Below are 14,164 nucleotides of genomic sequence, written 5' to 3' on the forward strand. Positions count from 1 at the left end.
GATTTCAAACTTTAAAATCCTTTTCTTTTTTAAATTAAAATTTTGTTTATTTTTTACGAAGATGTCAACTTTGAGCCAGAAAATTGAAACGATCTTTTTGAATAAAACCTAATATGTTTTTTGCAAAAATAATTAATGCGCCGCAATTACAGTTTAAATTCTCGCGATGACATTTGACAAACATTCGATCAGTATTGACCGGCATGGACGCAATGAATACGCATATACACGACTTCGCGGTAACTTAATAATTGATAATCTTACGCTGAAGCGATTTAATTATACATACATATAAAAGGAGATAAAAAATTTAATTTGCAAGGAGACAAAAAAATAGAAAAAAAAATTGTAGTCAGATCTGTACATATATTTTTATATTTAAAGTTATGTAAGGTTGGAAAAGACGCGATGAATTCGTCGTTTGAGAAAAGATTCGACTATCGATCGTCGTATGCACGGAACAGCGGCCAGCGCGCGCAACTTGGATACTCTAGTCTGCTTCAGTTTAGTGTAATGCACGGCGATGCATTGATGTATAAGTTGGAGTTAGAATGATGTTTGACAGAGCGTGGCAGATCGTTCCCTTGATTTTCGTCGCCACGATTCTGCACCGTGCTTTTGGCGATAGCGTGATCCGAACGAGCGAGAAAAGGCACGGTGGCACGAGCGACTATCAGATGTGCCTTGAGAGCTTCGACATCCACAAGGACAAAATTATTAGGACCCAAGACTCCCGCGATATGGGTGCCAAATACTTGAACGTTCTAGACGTCGACTCCAGATTGGATTGTCTGAAGTACTGTTGCGAGACCGAGCATTGTGATGTGTTTATCTTTGAAGAAAAGGTAATACATGCACAATGTTATTGTATACAGTGTGTGGTTATTAATTTTCATTCCATTTAACTGCTTTACTAGGATCTAGGATAGAAGAAATCATTGCCCCTGCATGATGTATATTTTTTCTCCCATGTCACACTCAAAATGTTAACTTATTGTCAGTAAAAGTATATAGACTTATTATAATCTATTATAATCAGGTCTGACTATATGACTTGGCTTGCCCCTGAGTGTGGAAATTTTGACTAAAGGATGAAAGGGCGAAATCGATAGTTAGGCTACCAATTAAGAGATGACCTTTTTTGTTTTTATTTGTTCTTTATAATCTTAATGTCATTGACAATTACAAAATGCTCTCTGTTAATTCTGCTAATGTATTCATTCATTGCTATAGTTATCATCTATATCCTTCGATGCATTCTTATAGATATGTAGTAGTACATACAAGTCAAGTTGAACAAATTTGTTTTAGTCACTTTTATGTCACAATTTGATTTTTAATCCAATTTTTTTATTTTTTTGAACATTCATTTCTACATTAAGCTAAAGTTTGGATATAAAGTGCTCCACGATTTCAGAGTTATTCACTGTAGTTGCCTGACTAGTAAGTGTATACATCCACCAAAATTAACACTTTGACTGTCATGTAAAAAAATAAACAAGAAGATAAAGGTTTATTATCAGATCAATTTTTTATCTTGTCATTTTGTCTTACAGAAACCGAGTAGCTGCTATCTTTTCCAGTGTGGTCCATTGCACGACTTCAAATGTAAGTTCACAAGGCATGCCAATTATACAAGCGCTGTGCGCACGAGTTATCCTATACAGAACGTACAAGTGGAACAGGAAGTTAGGATATCTCAGCAGGAGCACGAGTTAAAATCCCTTAGGTATTTATCCTCAATGCTTTATTTTCCTTATCAATTTCCTTACATAATTAATTAAATCTTGTATCTTAGAAAAAGCAATGAGATAACGTCGGATTATGGATTCACGGAAACATCTGTTAAACCTGTAGTCACACAAATATCAAAAGTGATAGTAACTACGCCAATACCGGTCAAGCCAGGTATGCTTATTCATTAAGAATATCTGATTATGAGTTATTAAAAAATGAGGAATTGCTAGAGCGATACATAATATAAATCTTTAATAATAGCTTGCACCAGAAATCAATACGAGTGTCGTTCTTCCGGAGATTGCATAGCCATATACAATGTTTGCGACGGTATTCCGCAGTGTGCAGATGGCTCCGATGAAGCGGCAGATCTTGTATGTCCCACGGAAAAACCGACAGTTCCTCCAATAATACAGATGCCACAACCGCCCGCCGATATCCTTCGATATCAACAAATAATCAATCAGCGTAAGCCTCTTCCTCCGTTCTATCCTGGGCCGGAGATTAATCCTAAAACTTGGGATATATCGAATCTGGCCCATCAAATTTCGCAGCCGCAAAATATTCTGTATCCTGGTCAGCCAGTAGAGGTACCGCAGATGCAAATGCATAAGAATTATGGATCGTCAGGATACCAATGGGATTATCAACCTTTGTATGAGCAAAACAAGGATCTTTATGTTCCTGTTAATACTGTTCATGAACAACATATAAATCCCTACGAACGTACGTAAAAAATATTAATTATTATTTTGCTACAAGTATTTGTAATTGGATTGTGTAAATCTTTATATTTTAAATGTTTTCAGAACAACCACACATATTTAATCACAAAGGTTTGAGTGTCATAGAAAATAATGAAGCGAATAGGTAATCTAAACTGTTATACACTTTCTATTGATTATTACATTAAACTGACAAATAGACTCTATTATGATTTACAATTTTATGTTAGGGGACTGTATATGGATTCTAAACATCCATATTCTCCACATTTTTCATCGTCAAATAAAGTGCCAGTTTGGCAAGAAAATTCCGTGCAGGTTTCACCATCTGTTGTACCGAATGCTCAACTTAAGCCAGCTAATGACGTAAATAATCTTGTAATTACGACGACGCCTACTTGTGATGTAAGTAAGTCTCTCGCGCGGCAATTGGAATTATTATAGAATCTTGAAAAGTTATGCAAATAATTTTTAATTAATAGACTTCGGAGGAACATAAAAATGGATTGACAAATGAGAATAACGAATCTGTAAAAAAAGAAAAAACCGATACATATTCGACACATGTAAAGACGATCAAAACAGTCACTGAAAAGCCAACTTTATCAGCAAATAAAGTTACTAAACATAATCATGCAAAAGAATCGAAAGGTAAATGCATTTATAGGATCTGTTTTTTGTTTCTGCACTATCTGAACTAATATACATGGTGCAATAAATTGAAGTGAAACAAATATATATATATATATATATATGTTTGTTATATATATATGTATGTATGTATATATATATATAACAAGATTTATTTTTTTCAGATCATAAAACTGTGATTGTAATCGAAGAGCACACGAAAATACGCGAAAACCCCGATATTATTGCAGAGCATCTTCAAATAATTGAAAATGATGTTTTAAGGCCCAAAGGTGCCGTAATATCGTTATCATTGGGACTTATCGCGACCGCGATCACAGTTACTTTAATTGTCTGCCGATTGCGAGTAGTAAAACGAGGAAGATGCGGACACGGGCCTTTTGCACATGACGCCGATTATTTAGTTAATGGAATGTATTTATAAGTGAATACAAGTTGCTTATATACAATTAATTGCAATCTAGTCATTTTAATGTATTTATTGTATCATATTCATCATATTTTCATACCATGTTGTATTTCCTTAATTAAATTACAAAAATCTATTAACACATATATATATATATATTTATATATGTATTATGTGTATGTATATATATATATATATCTGTTCAAAGATTTATATATATATATATATATATATGTCTGTAAAGATGAAGTTTTATTGTCATGCTTATTTACATTACATAAAATTGTAAGTGTTTTTGTGATTATTGATAGCATTTTGATATAGAAAAATGTAAAAATCAATAAATTTATCAATTATTGTTATATATTGTTACTGCTTTTTCTATATACACAATATATTTATCCTTATCTACATATTTCTCGTGATAAAAATCTCTTGCAAAAGTTTTTGGAATGTAATATAATTAACGAAATTATAAACAATTTTGTCAATTAACATTAGATAATTGACGCCAGATAAAGGTACATTTATAATTATTATTACATTTTTATGCCTTCAAGATTATTCCTAAATATTCATTAAAAGACGAAATATTTATTAGCTTAATATAAGTATTACTTTGCAAATTATTATTTCATATATTTCAACAATAAAAAAACTGATAAATGGCTATTTTATTTATTAACAAAGCTAGAGATGTTCTATAAAATATTCTTATTTAAAAATAGTCTTCTGGTGTATTAAAAACCGAGTTTAATAACGATAGAACATTATAACCATTTTGAACAATACTAATGCACAAAATAAATATAGTCATTGTTCAAATTAATCTCGTTTAACATAAATAACTAAGAGGAATTTTTTACTCCTCAATTATATCTTTAATTGTACAATATTATTTTCAATTATACAATTTAAATTTCTATTGTCTATAATTATAATACATGTATATAACACTAATATAAAAAAAAGTTCTCCCTTTTTTGTGTGTTCATATATTTTCTTATTTATAATTCAATAATTAAGTCGATAAAGGATGCATTATCACAAATACCGATTCTACTTCGTTATACACATAGAATAAATAATATGTCAATAATGCATCATTAAACAGTCATAATGAAAAAATCCAACAATCCCTGCATTCCTTCGGTTTTACAAGATCCTTTTTAGTCACAGTTCATAGATTTCGGTTCGTCAAAATTTATGGACGTGCATTAGCTGCAGCATTTTGTTGGGCTCGAATAAATTCTGGATAATCAATATAACCGTCGTTGTTACTGTCGTCCATGCTAAGTATCGGATCTATCAATTGCACTAATTCTTCATCTTTGAACAATTTATCGCCTTGCACACCACCAGTTTCCGAACCACCTTGTTCTACGGATATAAGGAAAATACTTAAAAATTCATGATTATACAAAATGTAATAATAAAAGAGAGATAGATTTAGTTTATATGTACCATGCCAATGTATAAGAGACTTGATCAGCTCACAACCGTCTAACTTATTGTTATTATCTGCATCATGCATTTTGAAATAATGGAACTGCAGCTCCTGATCTGTCATTTTGCTGGTATCTATTGGTACGTCAGCATGCTCAGCAATATGTCTACAAAAAGAGAAATACTATCATTATTTAATTAATTTATATTACATCTCATAATAATTATTATATATTATTATAATATATGTATCATTATACATGCTTTATATATATATATATATATAAACGAAATATTTATTAGCTTAATATAAGTATTACTTTGCAAATTATTATTTCATATATTTCAACAATAAAAAAACTGATAAATGGCTATTTTATTTATTAACAAAGCTAGAGATGTTCTATAAAATATTCTTATTTAAAAATAGTCTTCTGGTGTATTAAAAACCGAGTTTAATAACGATAGAACATTATAACCATTTTGAACAATACTAATGCACAAAATAAATATAGTCATTGTTCAAATTAATCTCGTTTAACATAAATAACTAAGAGGAATTTTTTACTCCTCAATTATATCTTTAATTGTACAATATTATTTTCAATTATACAATTTAAATTTCTATTGTCTATAATTATAATACATGTATATAACACTAATATAAAAAAAAGTTCTCCCTTTTTTGTGTGTTCATATATTTTCTTATTTATAATTCAATAATTAAGTCGATAAAGGATGCATTATCACAAATACCGATTCTACTTCGTTATACACATAGAATAAATAATATGTCAATAATGCATCATTAAACAGTCATAATGAAAAAATCCAACAATCCCTGCATTCCTTCGGTTTTACAAGATCCTTTTTAGTCACAGTTCATAGATTTCGGTTCGTCAAAATTTATGGACGTGCATTAGCTGCAGCATTTTGTTGGGCTCGAATAAATTCTGGATAATCAATATAACCGTCGTTGTTACTGTCGTCCATGCTAAGTATCGGATCTATCAATTGCACTAATTCTTCATCTTTGAACAATTTATCGCCTTGCACACCACCAGTTTCCGAACCACCTTGTTCTACGGATATAAGGAAAATACTTAAAAATTCATGATTATACAAAATGTAATAATAAAAGAGAGATAGATTTAGTTTATATGTACCATGCCAATGTATAAGAGACTTGATCAGCTCACAACCGTCTAACTTATTGTTATTATCTGCATCATGCATTTTGAAATAATGGAACTGCAGCTCCTGATCTGTCATTTTGCTGGTATCTATTGGTACGTCAGCATGCTCAGCAATATGTCTACAAAAAGAGAAATACTATCATTATTTAATTAATTTATATTACATCTCATAATAATTATTATATATTATTATAATATATGTATCATTATACATGCTTTATATATATATATATATATAAAATATATAACACCTACTCTTTTTCATGCGCTATATTGGCAGTGTTAAGTAACTGAGGTGGTCCATGACCATGTCCATGTGGTTGATGATTTTGAGACTGTTGACCAGGCACTTGTTGAACGGGTACTTGCTGCTGTACAGGTACTTGCTGTTGCGCAGGTACCTGTTGTTGTACAGGTACCTGTTGCATTGGTGCTTGCTGAACAGGAACCTGCTGCTGTACTGGTACATGATACTTGAACAGAATATTAAATCCAATATTATTGAAATCGATGAGCAAATATAAATTATAGTGATATATTAAAGATAATAATTTTACATGTTTAGGCAATGTAAATATAAACCTACCTGTTGCTGCGGTACTTGCTGCGCATGTTGTGGTACTTGAACATTCTGAAATAGAAAAATAATTATGAATAAATAATATAAATAATAGAATGTATAACAGACTACTATAATACTAAATAACAGCTGTTTATTTTATAAATCATATTAAACATTTCCACACAAGGATTTATGTCAATACAATTTCATTCTATATTTGGATGTTAAAACACACGGGATAATAATTAACTTAATGTTTATTTATTAATAGATGAAATAATTATATCAGCTTTATGCCTTGCTTGGAATCGGCTCCACGTCATATAGTACTAGGAAGCACCGCTAAACATATGTTCGCCAATTGATTGAGAAAAGCGCATTACCTGCTGATAATGCTGAGGCGGTACGCCAGGTGCGACTCTTTGCGCCTGGACGAGGATGTATTTGGATCCAAACGATCCAATTATCAGCGCGTACAGTGTCCAATGCATCTTCGTTGCACTCTTCGAAAAAAAGAAAACAACATACACGTTAGTCGATAGGCTCGTAGGATATCGCCGATTGCTTGTGCGCTGTTTTGTATGTACATGCGACAAAATCTCAATTGATCCTGCGAGATCGCAATGAGCACCTTGTTTACGCTAGGAAATGTCTAGGTGACTTGTCATCTGCGTGAACGTTTCGTTCATCGACGATTACGAGTTTCGAGCGGACCGCCGTGCTCGTCGTTCTTGAATTACGTCCCCAGAAAAACGTGTGAACTGACGTGGACAGAAAGACAGAAAAAGAGATACCGCGCGTAAAGATCATGGTACAAGAAATTCAAATGTGTTCGTTCTCGAGACGAATTTCGTACGGTTCTGCGCAGATGCAGTAGATGTCAGACGCAGCCATTCAAACATTTGCACCGCGGTAATTTTGAATGTATAATACATGTCGAAAGTTGCTATTTGCTATCCACACATCGAGAGACTTGCTCTCGACAATGAGATATTAAAAAACTGCTAGTCTTATGGAAGTTCGCGTCAATGTAAAATTTAAACCAATAAAAAACCGATGAGACTAGGCCAGATTCGGCGCGCAATTATATAGGCATAAGCACCCAAGATCCAGCTTGACTGTTACGGTCTGTTCTCATTGGTTTAAATTCTCACAGTCTTATAAGATTTAATATTAAGTCAAAAAGTTATAGTTATCATATTTTGTATATAAGTTTGAAATTATTTTTAATCGTAAAAGCCTTATAGCAAATTAAAGATGATCAGTGCTACAAAGAGCTAATATAAAAGACATTTATATAAATTTTTTATAATTTCACGTAATAGATAAAAGTTTTAATCAAGAGAAAGAAAAAAGATTGTGTGAGTGTGTTATTCTTCTGTTGCACGAGACACTTGTATTTATTACAGATTTAGTAAAAAAATCTTTAATAAATTTAAATTTGTTTAGATATATTCTTTATAATTCTAATTTTTTATAATCTACTTAAACATCTTATTTGGATAATATATTCTATAAAATCTCGGTACTTTTTGCGTTATACAAAAGCACTTTGGAAGCCAAGCATCAAAAATCTATAAAAAATGCTTAATTGGGTTAAATAACTTTTTACTAGTATAATTAATGTGTAAAATAAATATTTAATAAACATTTAATAATTATTACTTTTACAATCAATTGTACAATGCATAATTAACAAAAAATAAATATTCATTTCATTTAAAAGACTTTATCTGCTGATTGAGTAAAAGCATAAATAATGTAAATTTAACTGCAGTTATATATATATACATTATATGTACAGAATTTACATTATTTATACTCTTATGAGATAGAGAAATTGTGTAAAAATAATAATTAAAACTTTTAAGCAATACATATATGCATATAATAATGTAAATTTAATTCTATACACACACACACACACACACACACATACACATGTATAGCTAATTTTTATATTATTTATATGCATGTAAAGTAGAGGAAAATAGAAACAATACACTTTAAGACTTTTGCGTATTATCTTTATTTATTTTTTTTTAAATAAAATTCTTAGCAACACGTATTTATATTTCTATTTTTTAATTTAATTTAATTTTTACTACAGAATAGAAAATATCTATTGAGAGTGCTAAATTTTTGCAAAAACATTAATAATTTTTATCAATATATAGTTTTAACTTAAGAATTAAAACTAGGAAAAAAATACGATTATCTAGCACGATTCCTTTGTCGTTTTTTTATTTGTATAATCCTGTATTAATTCCTGTATAAAAAAGTTTAATGTGGATAAGAGCTTGGAGAAAATTACCGTAAAATTATAATAATATGTATCAGGATAAGAGTAGATAACTGTATTGAATCTTTTGTTAATAACAACCTTGCACTTTAGTTCAGGAGCTAAAGTGGAACAGACTTAATTTACATGTTTGTACTTTCAACCAGCTGTACATACATATAAAGACGACACTAAAAATTCAGCCAGTATTTTTTGAAGAATCGATACGAGAATGTTATTTATTAGTCTCTTTCATGAGAAATATCAGTCAGTGAAGACAGTATCACAAAACTATACATATGTATTAAGAGAAATAGATAAAATTATTTTATTTTTTTTATCATTTCACGGTTGGATTTACATTTATACTATTACGCGTTGAATAATGCGATGTTTTTACGCTCAGAACAACAGTAAGTAAAACGTGCAACAAATAATGCTGTTGCGGTTAATCTCTTGAGTACGCGCAAACGCAATCCATAAAATAAAGTCAATTAATTACATATTGTAAAATTAATGAAATAGGTATGAAAATTATATCACTATCGCATAAAAACGGGCCATGTTTTTTTTTATTTAGAGAATATTATCGCTTTCGTTTTGCTATTGATTAAAAATTAAAAATAATTTCAATTTTGAAATGTCTGCAAATCGTATTGATACATCAATTTGAAATAATAACATCAAAGATAAACTTACAATTACGATTATTTTAAAGTTTTAATTATTTAATTCCATTTTATACATAATTAATATTAATTATAGTTGAAATATCTGTTATAACTAATACATTGATACATGTAATAGAAACCATCAAACCAATACATTAACACATATTTTAAAAACGAATATATATTAATAAATAATATAGGTATTAAAAAAATATATATAAATATAACGTAACAAACATTAGAAGATGTTTAATATCATTCTCATTCTTATTTTTTTAGCATATCCATTATGAATAAAATCAGAGTAGAAGTAACTGAAGGAAAATTAGTTGGCGTGGTCGTAAATGGCTATAATGTTCGTTATCTTGCTTTTCGCGGGATACCATACGCTAAACCTCCAATTGGCGAACTGAGATTTAAGGTAAGTATAATACATATCTTATCGTTATACGAAAACGGATCTTGTAAAATCTTGCCACAAACTTTGTTATCAAAAAGAATATAAATTGTCGCAGCAAGATTTGATATATCAAATAATGTCGGCAATTTGTTACCAAATATGTAACAAAATTGATGTCTTAGTTTGGTAGCAAATTGATAATAAAATACGAATAAATGTATTTATACAAATTATTATTTGTATAAATTGGTGCCTATAAATTATTAGTAAATTGCTTACTTTATATCACATACGTAGGATTCAGTACCAGCTGAACCATGGTTTGGTGAAAGAGATGCTTCGAGGTACGGAAGTATGGCTCTTCAATTAGATCTTACTACGCACGAAGCTATAGGCAATGAAGATTGCCTGTATTTAAATGTGTACACCATGAAAATCGAATTATTGGAAAAGCGTCCGGTAATGGTATGGATACACGGCGGTGGCTTTTTTGTAGGTTCTAGTGATGCAAGCTGGTATGGTCCTGATTATATTATACAAAAAGGCGTAGTATTGGTTACTCTGAATTATAGATTAGGCGTGCTGGGTATGTCATCTATTACTATATATATATATTGTATATATATATATATATTTCATGTCTCTATATTACTCGTGTTCGTAGTTTTATCAAATTTAATTCCTTTTAGAGGAAAAGAAGTAGAAAATTGTATTTAATTTATTAATCATAAAATAAGCAGTTAATCTTACGCTGATAAAAATTTCCAGTTAAAAATAAATAAATCAGAAAATTTTAATAGTATAAATCTCAGCAAAATAGTATTAATCTCAGCTAAACATTATAATAATAAATTAGAAAATTCTGATTTGTCCATTTCCAATCAGAATTCTAATTAATTAATACAACTAGACTCTTTTTCCACTGTGTAAGAGAAGAAAATACGATTTTAGGTTTTTTGAACCTCAACGATAAAGTAGCAGCAGGCAATCAAGGTCTGAAAGATGTGGTTTTAGCTTTAAAATGGGTCCAAAAAAATATATTGAAATTCGGTGGAGATCCAGGAAATGTCACTATCTTTGGCCAAAGTGCTGGTGCAGCCATTACACATTGTCTAGCTCTGTCTCCATTAACTAAAGGTACTATTTATTAACTTTTTTTTATAAAGTCCTCAAATCTCTTGTATTTTAATCTAAATTCATTAAGCGACTTAAACTTGAATTTTTCATGAATAAAAGCATTTAAACGCTATACATTCATGGAGATAGCTGAATAAAAGAAAAATCGTTTTATTAATTCTCTCTCCATCTTTTATAAATAAATATTATTATAAGTTTTATTTCTTTATATGTGTGTGTTAATATACATATGTGTATATATGTAACAACTCATTTTTACTAAAATTACAAAGAGATACGTATGTACCGTGTCAATATTAATACTTAAAAATTTATAAAAAAAAATTATTTTCAACAATGTTTTTTATAAAATTATCGATATCAAATTATGTAGCTAAGAAATTGATAATTTAAACATGCATTCTGAACGCACTATATACACTAACTTGAATGAAAGGAAAGCAAAATTTTATAACAATGAATTTACTAGATGAATTCAATTCATGACTTATATTTTGTAGGTTTATTCCACAAAGTGATCTCACAAAGCGGCGTTGCTTTAAATCCTTGGGCTTTCCATGAATGGACGGATCATGGTTTTCGGCTTGCCAAAAAACTCGGAAAGGCAACATCAGATCCAAAAGTCGCATATGAGTTTCTAAAAACGATTGATGCAAAAATACTTACAAAAAATTCCCAATGGCCACTTCGCACAGAAGAAGTAAATATTTCAATACCTTTTTATAATATAAATTATATTTCTATATCATCTTGATTCATTACATGTATAGAAACTAAAATTTTGATACATGAATAAAATATTTTCACATTTGTAACTTCAGGAGAAATTGAGTTTTAGCCTGTGCTTCACACCTAGTCTGGACAGTAAGTCATCGAATCCATTTTTTCCTAAACATCCAATGGAATATATAAGCCTCGGGATTCACGTGCCCTTCCTTCTAGGATTTAATCGTGACGAAGGAACATTTATTTTACGTAGCAACTTTTTTGGAGGTAATATGTACTAATACATATTACATTTTAGCCTCGTTCCGTTATTGTTCACTAAATACTGAAAATATATAGTTCATACTCGTTCGGCATGTTATAGATTTTCAATAGACTCGCATTGAATAACGGAAAATGCCTTTTGTCTCTTTCACTAAACATATATATTTAATGCGGGGTCTACAATAGAAATCATAATAATCGTAGGGTCTTAAAAAAAAAAATCGTTGAAAATTAATCAAACAGTCAAATATTAAAAAATAATCGACTATGATAGGTTAATTTTCTACATTCTACGACTGCTGGATTCTATTATAGACCCCGTTTCTCATTCACTTTTATCTTTTTATACAAATTTCTATATAATTCGATCAGATAAAAAATAATACGATTTTTTGATATCCACATTTAACAAACATATTTTCATGATATTTAAAATGCTTTCATATAATATTAAAAAATAAATTTTATTTTATTGTAACTTACTAGTTCATAAATAAGAATTATTAAATATTATATCTTAATTAGAGTATTTCTTAATTGTCATATGTGTTAATTTAGAGATACATATATTTTGTATAAACACACACATAAACACACATTATAAAGTCAATTATTTCTTAGTAATAATATTCCTGAAATATAATATATTATTCGTTTGACATATCCTAACATGATCATTATATTTACACTTTTAAAATTGTTTCAGATATAAGCAAGGAAGATTTGGAAAAAGTAAATGCCGATTTTAAAAAAACAATATTATCAAATATAATATCCAAGTTACCTGAAATAGGAATTACTGTCGAGGAATTAAGATCTTTATATTTTGGGAAAAAAGATATATCAGAGGAAACTTTGATAAATTATTCACATTTCTTAGGAGACGAATTTTTGATACATGACATAATAAATGTATGTGAATTGCAAAAGTCTTCTGGTGGTTATAAATCTACGTATCTATATCATTTTGAGTATGAGAGTGAAAGTTCTCTTTCAAAAAAACTGCAACATATCAGATTTCCAGGTACAATATCGCTATTTAATTGATACAATCATATAAAATTTCTTATTTTAAAAACTGTAAATGTACTTTTACCAGTCGTGCTTTTAAATCTAAACCTTTATGTTAAATCATTACATTACGTTTATTTAATTTGCATCTAAAAATCATGCATAAAGTAATAAAAGCATATAAATATCTTCTTTAATAAAAAATTAATATTTAGAAATTAAAAAATTTCAGAATTAACAAAATATTAATTTAAAACGACAATTATGACAATACTATGTTTTAAGAACAATTTATTAATGTAATAATATTTTGCAGGAGTGTGTCATGGAGAGGAATTATTTTTTCTTTTTTGCCCACAAGCTGTAAAAGTATTGAACTTATCGTTACCCAAACCAGGTTCAAAAGATTATAAAATAATAAATTATCTTACGCAAATGTGGACGGATTTTGCTAAAACAGGGTATAAAAATTTTGTTTTATATTATATACAGAGACATGTATTATTATATGAATATTAATAATGAATTTTACTTTAATTTTTAGAAATCCAACTCCTGCTACAAATTTATGGTTACCATTAACTAGTCCGCAAAACGAAGACTGCAATTATTTAAATATTAATATAAATCCAGAAATGAAAATTTTTCGTAAAGGAAAGGAACGTTGGAATTGGAAAAGTCGTAAAGAAACGTTCTCTCTCTAACACTCTATTTTCTAAAATCTTGTCAATTATGATTTAATGTCTCATTCTGAATTATCTTTTGTTGTATAATTACTTATATAGCATTTGTTTGAAAAAAATAAATATTTACATTATTAGATAATAACGTGAGAGTTTAAATAATGCATATCATTCACGATGCAGCAAAAAATATTCAAGGTTGTTAGAAAATGCTATTTCGACAAGAAAATATAAAAAGTTTGAATATGATACTCAATAATTATTA

At 29.2% G+C, this 14,164-nt stretch overlaps 4 protein-coding genes across 5 annotated transcripts; 2 read left to right on the forward strand and 2 right to left on the reverse strand.

Annotated features, from left to right (window-relative positions):
• Nucleotides 1-463: 463 nt before the first annotated feature.
• LOC108778564 (uncharacterized) lies at nt 464-3,571 on the forward strand. Its single transcript, XM_018545773.1, has 8 exons — nt 464-845; nt 1,557-1,729; nt 1,799-1,908; nt 1,999-2,463; nt 2,547-2,607; nt 2,693-2,867; nt 2,945-3,113; nt 3,278-3,571. Exons 1-8 carry the CDS (start codon nt 552-554, stop codon nt 3,535-3,537), a joined length of 1,707 nt encoding a protein of 568 aa, XP_018401275.1. The 5' UTR covers nt 464-551; the 3' UTR covers nt 3,538-3,571.
• A 931-nt stretch (nt 3,572-4,502) lies between these two features.
• LOC108778552 (multiple coagulation factor deficiency protein 2) lies at nt 4,503-5,815 on the reverse strand. Its single transcript, XM_018545763.1, has 3 exons — nt 5,805-5,815; nt 4,987-5,135; nt 4,503-4,902 (listed from the first exon to the last, which is right to left on the reverse strand). Exons 1-3 carry the CDS (start codon nt 5,813-5,815, stop codon nt 4,727-4,729), a joined length of 336 nt encoding a protein of 111 aa, XP_018401265.1. The 3' UTR covers nt 4,503-4,726.
• On the reverse strand, nt 5,651-7,501 carry LOC108778588 (multiple coagulation factor deficiency protein 2 homolog). 2 transcript variants are annotated; one of them, XM_018545806.1, is made up of 6 exons: nt 7,314-7,501; nt 7,110-7,229; nt 6,751-6,795; nt 6,420-6,637; nt 6,135-6,283; nt 5,651-6,050 (listed from the first exon to the last, which is right to left on the reverse strand). In XM_018545806.1, exons 2-6 carry the CDS (start codon nt 7,215-7,217, stop codon nt 5,875-5,877), a joined length of 696 nt encoding a protein of 231 aa, XP_018401308.1. In that variant the 5' UTR covers nt 7,218-7,229; nt 7,314-7,501; the 3' UTR covers nt 5,651-5,874. The 2 variants fall into 2 exon arrangements, with proteins under 2 accessions (XP_018401308.1, XP_018401307.1); XM_018545805.1 differs by having other exon boundaries at nt 7,358-7,500.
• A 1,862-nt stretch (nt 7,502-9,363) lies between these two features.
• LOC108778553 (esterase FE4) lies at nt 9,364-13,920 on the forward strand. Its single transcript, XM_018545764.1, has 9 exons — nt 9,364-9,420; nt 9,958-10,099; nt 10,376-10,664; nt 11,030-11,215; nt 11,716-11,915; nt 12,037-12,208; nt 12,912-13,229; nt 13,533-13,677; nt 13,761-13,920. Exons 1-9 carry the CDS (start codon nt 9,398-9,400, stop codon nt 13,918-13,920), a joined length of 1,635 nt encoding a protein of 544 aa, XP_018401266.1. The 5' UTR covers nt 9,364-9,397.
• Nucleotides 13,921-14,164: the final 244 nt, after the last annotated feature.

Source organism: Cyphomyrmex costatus, unplaced genomic scaffold (assembly GCF_001594065.2).
Source record: "Cyphomyrmex costatus isolate MS0001 unplaced genomic scaffold, Ccosl1.0 scaffold502, whole genome shotgun sequence".
Lineage (NCBI taxonomy): Eukaryota > Metazoa > Arthropoda > Insecta > Hymenoptera > Formicidae > Cyphomyrmex > Cyphomyrmex costatus.